General features: G+C 44.6%; 1 protein-coding gene across 4 annotated transcripts in view; it reads left to right on the top strand.

Moving 5' to 3' along the window:
- The first annotated feature begins 6,983 nt into the window (after positions 1–6,983).
- CACUL1 (CDK2 associated cullin domain 1) overlaps positions 6,984–13,114 on the top strand; it is a 53,104-nt gene continuing 46,973 nt past the window's right edge. For 2 of the 4 annotated variants that reach the window (XR_012629729.1, XM_074875394.1), the window contains exon 1: positions 6,992–7,452. Coding sequence is in view for 2 of the 4 variants with exons in the window: in XM_074875394.1 (XP_074731495.1) it covers positions 7,149–7,452 (304 nt within the window). In the remaining 2 variants the exon portion in view is untranslated. Of the gene's footprint in view, positions 7,453–13,114 lie in introns of all 4 variants that reach the window. The other 2 variants (XR_012629730.1, XM_074875396.1) reach the window with 2 other exon arrangements.

Raw genomic sequence — 13,114 nt, 5'->3', positions numbered from 1 at the left:
ATTCTCAGCTGAAGAAATGGAAAGGGGAACCTGCATTGAAGATTAAACCACAAAGGCTTTGGCAGATTCTCCGAAAATGTTACTTAATGTATTTTATTATGTGCCCTTATTTTACTGGAAGCAAAGTTTTCACAGACTCAGGAATATTCTCTGAATACACTGTGAGAAAGAAATAAAATACTTAATGATACAATAAACAAAATCTGCTCGGAGAAGTCTAGAGTTTCCTTTTTGCTTTTAGTCAAGAAGCACTTGTTTGATAAATGGGGTGCTTTTAGAGAGCTTACAATAGCCTGCACACCCGAGCGGAGGTGGAGGCTCGGCGGAAGATTACCAAGAGATAATGGAGCAAGTCAAATGAGAAAACATAATGAAACAGCAGAAAATTTACATGCTGTTTTGCTTCTTCCTTTTCCATTAATAAAAATGGGGCTTTTGTGTTGATTTCCAAACGCTACCCTATAAGCACGTGTTGCTGGACTCGCCTGTGCGGCTGATGACTTGCCCAGCCCCGCGGTCCCAGGGGAGCGGGCTGACATCTAATGACGGGCTGTAAAAACAGCATCAGTGAAACAGCCTCCGCAGCTTTTTACCACATTAAATGCGTCGGGCCTCCTGAAGAACCCAAATCCATCGGGGAGCCAGACGATGTATCCATTTTGGCCCCGGTGCCAGCTGAGCTGCTGAACATGGGTGGTGGGGGGATGGAGGCAGTCTTGGTGGGGACCCTCGGTAGAGAACCTGCATGAGCAGCACCCAGCACAGGGGCTGACAGCCACGGGTTTGAAAAAAAGCTGAGTTAAAGTGGCATCACGTCCCCTATGAGGACCACATGGTGCCAGGGCCCTGTGCTGGGAGCAGCATGGCTGGACCCAGACCCCTGGCGATGGCTCAGCCTGGCTGGTGATGCCTTTGGTGGTGTCATGCAATGGCCAAATACACGTGACCTTCCAGCATGGTATTAGCTGCCATGGGTAGCTCAGATATGGCCAAAACCTTGTCTTTTGTGTCACTGCACACAAGATGTGGTGCACGCTCTGGGCAGGAGCCGTGGCCGGCTGCCTGCATGCATGCTGGACTTTCAGATGATTGAAGCTTTCCCTGGTGGTAGGGAATTGTCTTCCATTGTCTTCATATTTTGTGGTGCACAAGTACCGATAGATCGCACCCCAGATTTTTCACGTGTGCTGGAGGCCAGCGGCTGGTTTTGTAAAGTGCTGAACAGTTTTAGAGACTCCTTTCTATTGCTTGCACTGGCCCAGTGTCATCCAGACATATTAGACTGGCTGACCAAAGGCCCAAGAAACAACTAAAATGAGATTACTAATGAATACATTTTATTATTTAAATATGAGTTCCTTTTGATATTGGCTTCTGGGACAGAATAGTCTGGTCATGCCCATAGTTAGAAGGATTAACCCGCATCACATGCCACAAAAATACCTGTAGTGTAATTATGCTAAAAGAACTGTGCTTTGTATTGATGCTGTAAAATCAAAACCAAATCCATATGAGCAAAATATATGTGCTGTAAAGTTACAGGATAAACATCACCTATCCTGCTGTCCTCAGGGCTCAGGTTAGGGCGTTGCTTTATGTGCCTGACTGACATAACAGAGCATCCAGCATATGTTCAGCTGAGGCTCTGGCCCAGGGATCACGGCTGTGCAGGGCTGTCTCCCATGGGCCAAATACAGCGTTATCCTCATATCCAGGAACTGAGTGACACAGACCTTGAAATAATCCTGTTGAATAATTTATGAAGGAGAGAGTAACATGCAAGGACCTGGTAGAGAAAGGTAACAGGACTTACACAGCACAGGCAAGGAGTGAACTTCAAACTCTGGGTTTAAATAGAGCTCCTGGATGAAAGGGCAGCTGGGTTATGGGTGGGGGTCCTAGGTGAGGCTGGTCATGTTAATTATAGCCAATTAGTGCACTGGGGGGGGGGAGGGGGCCCTCACATCAGCCACAGATAATGCAGGGAATGTGACCACTAGTGGGAAAGTTGAAAAAATGTCAGTGGATATACTATTGTAGTTGTTGTGCTCTTAATATGTTGCTGATGATGGTGTTCAGGCAGTTCACACAGTTCTGGGTCCTGTTCTCTTTGTTAGGCTGGAGAAGAGGAACACAGCCTTACTTGCTAAAGGACACAAGCAGGTATGCACTTGAACTGAATGTAAAACTTTCCCATTTACCCTAAATGCAAATAATCCAGCTGAGTTTTTGCATATGCACCCAGCAGTAACAGAGCCCAGACTGTGGTGTGTCTCCCATGACTCTTTTATTAGTTTCGGGAGAATACGATCTGATTTGACTACATATTTTTGTTGTGCCTGCACAGCAAGAGCATGAGAAAGAACAAACATGTCTAGAGCACCTGTGTTTGGTTTTGAGCAGCAGCTTACATTTACTCGGCTGTTCCCTGGCTGTGTGGCGAGCATGTGCTTCTCTTCTCCACCAAAGGCACCGTGCTGGCACCTGGCAAGAGCATGCTCCTGCTGCCTTGCTGGGCGTAGCTGGGATTTCCTTATGTTTGCAGTATATACTGTTTCTTTTGCTTTCTTCTGCCTGTGGAAGATGCAGGGATTGTTCCTCTCCCGACAGCTGATTTCTGCTTGTGCTGTGTTTCCTTCTCCTGAACTCCCAGAAATCGATACTGCTCATAGGACGTGTTAACAGCCTTTAGTTCCCAAGGACTTATCACATAAGCTGTTGGGTTTTTTTTTTTCCCCCTAGGCAGAAACCAACTAAGAGGTTGTAATATAATGAGACAGACTGTATATACTCTGTGTTTGCAGACTGTATATAGCCAAGAAACGCTAAGGGTGGCCTCTCCATACTGTAACTGGCACATTTGCATGAAAACTTTACACTAATCCGCTTGCCCTGAGCGGTAGTTGCTGTTGGAAGGGGTATGCCACAGATTGCCAGACTGCAGAGGGACTATCAGTTCTCTGAGCTTGAGCAAGTTATCTCTTGGAAACTGTCAAAATATGTCTCAAAAATAACGAGCACTCAAACCTCCCTTTTGGTTTATCTGCTCTCCGCCAGTATTCTGCAAGCGGCTGTCTTATTTGCCATTCAAAGAGCTATGTTTCATGCTCCTCCTGACAGACTGCTATTTAAGGCTCTGCTTAGTGTTCATATTTCTTTCTTGTCAGAATTATTTTCTTTTTTCATTTGGTTTTTAGAACCGGAGCTATAAATCTGGGAAGCATTTTACGTGCTGTGTTAGGGCTTGATTGAAATCCCATTGAAATCAATGAAAGCTTCCCTACTGACCTCAGTGGACTGGGCGCTTGGGAAATAAGGAATAATGGTCTGTTTTAAAATAAGAAGAATTGTATCCATGTCATAATGTTTATCATCAGTAGCAGGAAATAAAACAAAACATACTATGCATATCCTTTCCCGACAGGCTTCATATATCATTTAACTGTGACCTACACACGCCCAGCTGTGACATGGAGTGCAGCAACAGCTGGTCTGGGGTACCTAATAATTCTCCTTTATAAACACAAATATCCGAGGAAAATGAAAATACCCCTATATGATTGATAGAGAAGTTCATATAAAATTGAAACTACGCAAAAGAAAAACATCCTGCAGAAGGAAGTGCTCTGCTTCTGAGAGCCCAGAGGGAACAGCTCCCCTGTAGCCTCCTTTATTCAAATTTCTGTGTAGAAAATACTTCTTTAATGGCTCATACTTTCCGTGGGTACTGTTAGGAAACCCTGATCTTCCCTTTTAATTTGTAGTAAAGCTTGTGGCTGTGACCTGGTTATCAAAAGTGCCGAGCCAAAAACAAAAAAAAAGGTAAATGTTATAAATGCTTCTGATACTTGCCTAGGTAATTAAATATGGATCCAGGAGTCTAAAATGAAAGTGTGGCATCTGCATGTTACTTTGTCGGTGAAAGTACTACAGTCTACTGATGAGCTAGTTACAGTAAAGACAAGTCTCAAGTCTCCAGGGATTTTATGGAGACATGAGGATACTCAGGTCTTGTCAGAATGGCATTTGTGCATTGTATTCTCAACTAATATGGAAAATAATTATAGTTGTGGTATTGCAAAATGTAATTTTGCCAAGACGGTATTTAAAGCCTGAGTCAAACTTTCACATGCTGACGAGGAAAAAAGGAAACGCTGCAGAGAAGTCTCTGAAGTGCATGCAAAAACAAGTGCTGCTTTAATGATGAAGTATTTGATAGTTCCTTTTTATCAGCATGCAGTCGTGTTTAAATGGCATGAGCCATAGATGACTGTTGCAGCTTGTCATTTGCCTTATGGGAGGCAAGAAAGAGCTTCTTGTTTGATCTGTAAGATGAGCTAGCTTGTTGCGCAAGGCAACAGAGGAGACTCTGCAGAGAACTCCACAGCGAAGTATTTCCTAAGCTTTCCTGGACTCCCGCCACAAGGAAGTGCAGTGAGCGTAGTCACAGTGCAAGGAACATTGTCAAAGGGATTAGAAAGGAAACATACCTTTAAAGATCATGGCAAAAACCCCCCAAAAGACCCCAGCTGCTCAGTAAATTACAGAGATGGCAACAAAAATAGGTGTGTGCAACAAGAGAGTATGAAACAGAAAATAAGAAATGCTAGAACTGGAAAATGCTGGGTTTGTATTACTTTTCCACTGCTCTTAGATGTTAACATAAGCACTTACAAAATTAATAAGACAAAGATAAAGCTATGCTGATAAGTTCCTGATTTCTGCTCAGGTCACGCTGTTTTTAAATACTGGCGAAGAATCTGAGACCCACTCCTGAGATCAGTGGAAGCGGGTGAGTAGGAGGCTACGACAGAGTTGCTCTACACGTTGAGAACACAAACATGTATTTCTTGAAGCAGTGAAGTTATGCAAACTTATGTTTCTTTGTGATTACCAGAAAATTACAACACTTACCTAAGCTAAAAATGGTGTGTTGCTTTAGCTTTCCAAGTTTAATATCCGTTATAAACGATGCTACTGATACTTAATGTTATATTAGACATCCCACTCAGCAAATGCAGAGATGCAGCAGAAATGAACAAAAATGTCCTTTGTGTCCTCTTTCCAGCGATGGTTAAGGTGTAGATAGAAATAAATCAACAGCCAAAGCAAGCGTCTGAATATGCTGAATCCATAATCTAAGATCTACATGTGGTGCTCCAAATCAGCTTTTGGTCTCTGAGACAAACTGTGACTCGCTGGTGTTTACCAAGACAGAAAATGGAGAGAACTGTGTATTGGTTTTTCACAGTGTGATCTTTACATCTAAGAAAAAACACTATTAGTTCAAATATGTAAGGCAAAAATGCAATAGGGACAAATTCTTGTCATCGCTTGCCTTTATCAAAGCAACTCGAGATAGACCTGTTCCACAGTGCAGTGAAATCAGCGGCATCTTCTGCTTTTATAAAATAGGACAATTTTGTCTCATGCTAAAATGGAAATCAGTGTTTCTATTTGCAAAACAAATGACACTCTTTTCACTTTTCATGAGACATTCTGGAAAGAAGGCTAGGCACCTCTGCTCTTATCTATGTTTTTCACTTTTTTTGTATGCCAAGCAAGAGCAAAACCCACACAGTGGCAATCTATTTTCAGTAAAAACTCACTATTCATTTCTGTTCCTCCATCGCAGTAGCCAGTTGCAAATGAAAATAAAACCTAAAGTATACTTGAAGGCTTGAATACTTGAATACTACTAAAAAATTGTTTTTAACTGTCATGTTGTTCATTAACAAGATAAATGGTTTTATATATTATTTCCGTGGACTTTTCTCCATTAACATGAGAAAAGAAACACTGTAAAATAGCAACATTGTGCAGGCACTTTACAGATCACAGGATGGTTTGGGTTGGAAGGGACCTTAAAGATCATCCAGTCCCACCCCCTTGCCATGGGCAGGGACACCTTCCACTAGCCCAGGTTGCCCAAAGCCCCGTCCAACCTGGCCTTGAACCCTTCCAGGGAGGGGGCAGCCACAGCTTCTCTGGGCAACCTGTGCCAGTGTCTCACCACCCTCACAGGGAAGAATTTCTTCCTTATATGTAATCTAAATCTCCCCTCTTTCAGTTTAAAACTGTGACCCCTCATCCTATCCCTACACCTCTGACCAAGAGTCCCTCCCCACCTTTCCTGTAGCCCCTTTAAGTCCTGGGAGGCCGCTCTAAGGTCTCCCTGGAGCCTTCTCCAGGCTGAACCCCCCAACTCTCTCAGCCTGTCTTCACAGGGGAGCTGCTCCAGCCCCTGACCATCTTTGTGGCCTCCTCTGGACCTGCTTGAGCAGGTCCATGTCCTTCTGATGTTGGTGCCCCCAGAGCTGGACACAGCACTGCCGGGGGGTCTCCTGAGAGCGGAGCAGAGGGGGAGAATCCCCTCCCTCACCTGCTGGCTTCTCTGGATGCAGCCCAGGAGACGGTTGGCTTTCTGGGCTGTGAGCGCACGTTGGAGGCTCACAGTCAGTTTTCCATCCACTAATCCCCCCCAAGTCCTTCCCCACAGGGCTGCTCTCAATCCACGCATCGCCCAGCCTGGATTGGGGCATGAGTGGGAAGCGTGGTGTTTCAGTGTTGTTCTGAGGGACATTTCGCCGCCGCAGTGCCCGTCACCCGCCGGGACGCCGCTGCCTGTGGGGCGCTTTCCCGCTAGAGGGGGATGTAGCCAAAGGGCCCGGGAGCGAGCGCAGGCCCCGGCCTCGGCGGGGGGCAGGCCAGCGGCTCTCCCCTCAGCGGGAAACGGAAGCCAACCGCGGGACGCGCTGCAGCCTCCCCTCCTCTCCCGTTAAAATTAATCCCTGGGCTTGGGAGGAACCGGGAAACGAGAACCTCGTCCCACAGAGCTACGGCCGCCCCACAATGCACTGCGGGCGGCCCCGCCTTCTTCCGCGCTCCAGCCAATCGCCGCTCCGCCCTGCCGGACTACACTCCCCGGCATGCCCCGCGGCGGGAGCGTCCGGCCCGCCTGCCGTCTTCCGCCTGTCGCAAAGTGTCGCGCTGTGCGGCTGGAGCCTGGACTGGCGGCCGCGGGCCGTGCCCGGAGCCGTGCCGCGGCGAGCCCCGCCGGGCGGAGAGCGGCCGCCATGGGCGGCGGGCGGTGATCCCTCGCTCCGCCTCGCCTCGCTCCCCGCCGCGCCGGCAGGCAGGCAGCCGCCATGGAGGAGGAGAGCATGGAGGAGGAGGGCGGCGGCGGCTGCGAGGCCATGATGGACGACCAGAACCACAACAACTGGGGTGCCGGCGGCTACGGGCGGCACCTGCTGGGCCCCACCGCGGCGCCGCTCGGTGACCGCCTCCTGCGCGGCCCCGCCGCCGGGCCGCCGGCCGGGCCGGAGCTCCCCGCGGTGCCCGAGGCCAACGGCGTGCTGCGAGGCTGCGAGCCGGGGGGCGCCGCGGGCAAGGGGGGAGCCGGAGCCATCGCTGCCGCCATCAACATCAACGCCTCGACCTCCAAGTTCCGTGAGTGACCGCCCTGCCCTCCCCCCGGGGGCCTCGGGCGTATGGGGCGGGAGGGGGGGGCTTCGTCCCCGGGCGGCTCTGGCCCCCGCTCCCTCCTCAGCCTGCGCTCCTCCGCCGCTCCCTGCCCCCAGCCCTCTTCTCCCGCGGCCAGGCTGGGCTCGGTCCTGCGACGGGTCCCTTGCGTGGGGCTTGGCCCGAGAGGCTTCTCGGAGCGAAATCTAATGGGTTAAGGCGCCTTGGAGGGAGAAAATAACCTTTCGTGCACACACCCCAACTTCTGCTGCTGCTTTCCTGTCACGGCACGGTGATGTGGTAGATCTGGCTGTAGAACTGGGAGAGCGAGTGTAGGCAGGGTTTTCAGCTCTACAGAGGCACTGTTGCTTTTCCTGCAGCTTTTAGCTCAAGTCATGTTTTCCTGAAGACTTTTTCTTCCTGCCAAACCTGAAGGTGAAATCTGTGATTGTGACGGCGGGTGGCAGTTTGTGCAGAGCCCTTGGAAGGGGTGTGCTATCCTGGGAGGCACGTTTCTGCCCAGGCCTGATGAGACCAACTGGAGATGAATTTACCACCGCCCCCCTCTCCCCCAAAATTTTCTAAATCATTTTTTGCATGTAGCTTTTAACGGAAATGGCAAATTTTGCAGTTGTTTTGCTGAGCTAAGGTTGAGGAAAAGGAAATTTTTTTTTTATAAGATTTTTTTTTCTGCTCATTTCAATTCTACTTTTATTTCCAGAAGTCACAACTCTGGGCAAAATACGTTCTTTTCTCTAATGGCTGTCGGAAAACTTGGATTTGGCTAGTTAAAAGTATTCCTGGAAATATATCCATGTAACTGTCATGATGAAATTTTGATGGGAAACACACTTTTTTTTTTTTTTTTTTTTTTTTTTGTTTCCACTCCTTCCTCGGTGCTAGTTTGCCTGTCCAGCTCCTCAGCAGCTCAGCTCCAGAGCCAATCAGAAGCTTGAAGTTCAGACTTCTGGATCCCTGCTTCTCTGGTAGCCTGGGTTTCATGGCTCTAGGCACATTGCCAAGGCTGGCTGCTTTGAAGTTGTGGCTCCCAGACTCCATGAGCTCTCTGGCTCTGTGCCTGCCTTGCTTGTCAGGGCTCCAGGTACCTTGGGGTGGCTGGTAAACACTTGAGACAGACGAAATGAAATGTCGTTTGGCCTTGCTAAACTAAGCTCTTGAATTCCCAATCCGGAAATTTAGAGTCTTAGTTTTTCCTTCTATTTCAGAATGAAAGTGGTTTTCAAGCTGGATCTTCACCAAATGGGAAGGTGACTTTCCAGCTAATCTGCAATTTATGTCTGAGGGGGAGAAGAAGCAGCAGTGCATGATTTTTTTGCTTAGAGTGTGGTTTTTGAGTTCTTCTTTTCACTTCTCAAGCATTGGTATCCCAACACAACATCTGTGTTACTGATGTTAAGTATTGTTATAAATAAGATTAAAATTCTTGTAAAATACAAAATTATCTGAGTTAAGTTCATTAGAACTTTTCTGCAACTTTGTGTTCTGGATGATTTTCATGATACATGTATATGAACAGAACAAGTCCAGTGAAGTCGTATGGACTGAGAAAGTACAGGGGCTGAGTTGGGATCCTGCCTGTTCTAATCTTGGCTCTGGCAGAGGATCCCTTAATCTCCTCTGTTTAATTTTCATATATAGAAAAAGGGAGAAATGTCAGTTTTGATGTAAAAGTACAATGAAAAGGGAGATGGTGTGTGCTAGATCCCCTCCTGCCTGCTCTCTTACCAATGGCAGAACATGTGTAGAGAAGCTGATTGTCAGCCTTAAGCTTGATGGGAAAGTTGTCTGTTCTCTGCTGCATGAAGAACTTCTTGAGTTGACTGAGCAAGGACTCATGCCTTGCTTGCTTCATGATGCAGAGACTTAGTCTTAGACAGGTTATCCTACAGGTGACCTTCAAAAATGTGGGTGATACATGGTTTCCAACAATCCTGTGATAAATTGGAGTGCCTCTGATACTCAGATGGGTCTCTCCCTCTTGATTCTTTCCTCCAAAACAAAAATTCCAATGCCTGTATGATTACTTGCAGCTTGTTGGTTTTGTTCATGTTCGTAGTTGCAGACTAAAGCTGTCTGGTGCGCCTTTTTTGGTCTAATTCAGCTGGCAGAATAATGAAGGAAGTAGAGATGTAAACCCTTTAAATCTTTCTAAGGGGCCAAATCCAGTTCTCCTTCCTTGAGATTTAGGTGAGACTGAGAACTAAAAAGGTATAATAATGTGTGGTTCATTTAATAGCTTTTCTTCTAGTAAAGCACCTTAAGAAAATTTCCCATGTTTTGGCAAACTTATAATTAAACCTTTATTTATAATTGATAAGCTTCAGCCACAGTTATAGATTTCTAGAGCAATAGTGTTATGAAAAATATTTTTTCAAAGGCCATAAGGGAGAAAATAAGAGTAAGAGCATTTAATACTTTAAGGAAAACTCTTCTGTACTAGTAGTTCTGGTGTGTCTGAATTGTGATGAAAATGAGAGGTTTCCTTCTTGTTTTTTTTATCCTTTTCAAGCAAGGATGATTATAAATGTATTCGATGCCAGTCCCATTTAGGGTGGGCACATGTGGCTCTGAGCGTTGGCACATCCATTAAATCTGTTGACTCTCCTGTTGCATAATGTAGCTCAGTGCAGTGTATGTGCCTTGCTGCGTAGGCAAATTGTCTGATGAAGAAAAAGTTTAACATTACTTTTACTCACCAGTCTTAAGGCAGACTGAGAAACATGCAATAAAAATAGAATAGAATTGAAAGCAAATACAGGGCAAACTCGTAAACTTGCTAATGTATGCTAGGATGTGTCAGGCAGGGGGTATAGCAAAATCTATTGTGTAAACGTGTGCATGATGGCTGAGAAAAGGGAGAGTGTAGAGCCACAGCAATAGCTGCAAGTCTGTAGATTAGTCTCAGACATCTGCTTGGAGAGTTTATACACTTTGGCAAAATATTTTAGGATTGTAGGGTGCATTGCTAATTAAGCAGTAAAGCTTCATATGTGTCACTTTGTTCGATGAAATAAAGCTTCTGAAAGATGCTTAGCTGCTTTCTTTGATTTTTATTGTCAGAAAAAATGACAGATAATTGTCAGACCGATGTCTGCTTCCTTGACAGTAGGTTGGATTACCTGACCTGCTCTGTCCTCTGCTTTTTTAGCTATAGTTTTAAAAGAAGAATATTTTTTATATGTGAACGTAGGAAGCATTTTGAATAGCTTTTCAGGTTGTCTCATCTAAATAACAAAACCTACACTATCATTTTATTTCTTTTAAAATTATTACTCTGTTCTTCATGTTCTGTGCCTCTTACTGTTCCAGCATCTTTTTTGAGCTATGTGTGTTTGTAAGGTTTTCTTATCAGTTTCATGGGGGATGTATACCTACTCATGGGCTTTTTAAAAATCTTGGTGTTTTTTGACATTGTTCTGATTGAAGTTGATACCACAGAATTTGCTAGCTTAGAGCAGGCTGTGTTTCAATTATGGCTCAGATACTGAAATATCTAGGTTATGATATGAAGCTCATGCATATTCTTTTTCACTTAAATGGTTTCACTGCTGCATTTGACTTAAATGGTTTTTCTTTTGAACTTTACTGTATATGGAAAAGCAGCAGTTGCTTCTCAAGCTCTACTTGTGAAGCCTTTTATATTTTGCTGGAAAATACTGGCTTCCTTTCCACTCGATCAGACTGATTTCTCTCCCAGCCCCACTCCAAACTTGCTGTAGTTGGATAAAATAATGCATTCTAGCATACTTTGTTACAAAACGCCTGTGTCATTTTCCAGAAACTTAATAAATCTCACAAAATTAAAATCATCTTTTAGGATCACCCTTTCCTTGTGATTTGGAAATGGAGACTGCTGGACAGATCCTTTTAAATCTTGAATACCTAATGTAGGGATAAACATTTAAGAATGACATCCTTAAAAGATGGAAGAGTAAAAAATTAAAGAAGTGTCTAAAAGGGCAGTCTGTCTTTTCTTTCCAAGAATGTGTGTGATTCTTTTCCATCCTGGTCTTGAGGTTGTTCTTGCAGTTTGTATTCGGAGGGTGCTACTTTAAGTCATCCTTCACTTTTTGTGTGTGTGTAAGCAAAGCCAGAAAAAAAGGATGTTACTAACTTGTGACACTTATTAAAATTTTAAAGTGTTTAGCTTTCTGGATTAGAAGAATAAAAATAATGATTGTTCAGTGTGTTGTCTTTGGACTCTTAATTATATAAATATGATGGTTGGCTTAGTTTCAGAACTAGTGTGGAAATCAAATGAAATAATACTTGTAAGAGTCTTTTGAATAAAAATGAAGCTTTTTTTAGAATGTTACTTTGAACTCATCAGTGTTTCCTATGCAAGTCTCCTGGGGCTGTTTGTAAAAGCATTTTGTCCTTTACCTGTGCAGCATTTCTAATGGGCAGGCCTTCCCATCTGCTGCTACTTTCTTTTTCCGTATTGTAAAAAAGATAAATTGACATCTCAACAGCCTCTTAAAAAATTATTTTGCAGTGCTGTCATTTCTTACTTGACTATTTTCTTTCAAGTAGAGTAGAGCTTATTTAATATGTTAAACCACATGTGGGTGTGGTTATACATTGAAATCTTAAGACTTAGTCTAATATTTGTGCTGACTTCAGTTTAATGTTTTCTGTAGAACAGAGCACTTTTGTGGAGACTCACCTTTTTTGGGTAACAAAGTGAGAGACAAATGCTCAAATTTTGCTGCTGAGTGTAGGCATGAATAGTAAAGCTCCTACATGGAAGCTGTTCCTGAGAACATCTGCCTGGCTCTGTAAGGGACAAGAACTCAAGCAAGTTATTGTGAGACAGATGAGTAAGGGGTGGATTTACTGTCAGACAGGTGCTGCGCTGTTCCTGAATGCAGGGATGCTTTTACATCGTGGAGCTGACTTGCTGGACGTGTTCATTTATGTTCCAGTAGTTGCGTACCCAGACCCATAACCTTCATCAACTTGTTAGCAAACAAGTGTCATACTTCCAGGTTGCAGGCTGGATTGTTGAGCAGCATCCTGCAGCGTTTGGTGGTGGTGACCTGCTCACTAGCCAGACACATACTATGTTAACTAGATCTGTTTCTGTAGTGGGTATGAAGCAAAAGTGAACCAATGGCTAGTTGGGTGAGGAGAGGGCTAGGAGTACTGCACTGACATTCCTCACTAAGCAAGGTTTCTGGCTGAAATACTCTAAAAAGACACACAACAGGAATCTGTAATACCCGCTCTTACAGATAGTGTTCAAACACTTTCTTGTCTTGCACCTCTCTATTCCACGTTCTCTTTATACTCTTATTTTTTTTCATGATAACTGTTAACTGTTTTGCCTGTATTTCCCTAGAGTTGTTCTTCATAATTCTGCTGAAAGTGACTTACCCAGATCCTTTCAACCCCTTTTGAAAATGTTTCAGAAATCTTGCTCCACAAACCCACCAGTGAATCTACATTTACACGTGTATTTAAAATGTAGCCCTACTCAAAATATTTCTTTTCAATCTGGTGTCTAAACTGAATTGTTAGGGGTGGGGAACTGTCTTTATTCTCTGTTCCATATAGCCCAGATGCACATGTGGAGTTCAAAAGAAGAAATGACTTTAGATTTACTGGTCTGGATAGTTTTGATATGAAC

The sequence above is a fragment of the Strix uralensis genome, chromosome 7 (genome assembly GCF_047716275.1).
Source record: "Strix uralensis isolate ZFMK-TIS-50842 chromosome 7, bStrUra1, whole genome shotgun sequence".
Taxonomy (NCBI): Eukaryota; Metazoa; Chordata; class Aves; order Strigiformes; family Strigidae; genus Strix; species Strix uralensis.
The sequence above is the reverse complement of the archived record's forward strand: the minus strand, read 5'-3'. Positions and strand labels throughout refer to the sequence as shown.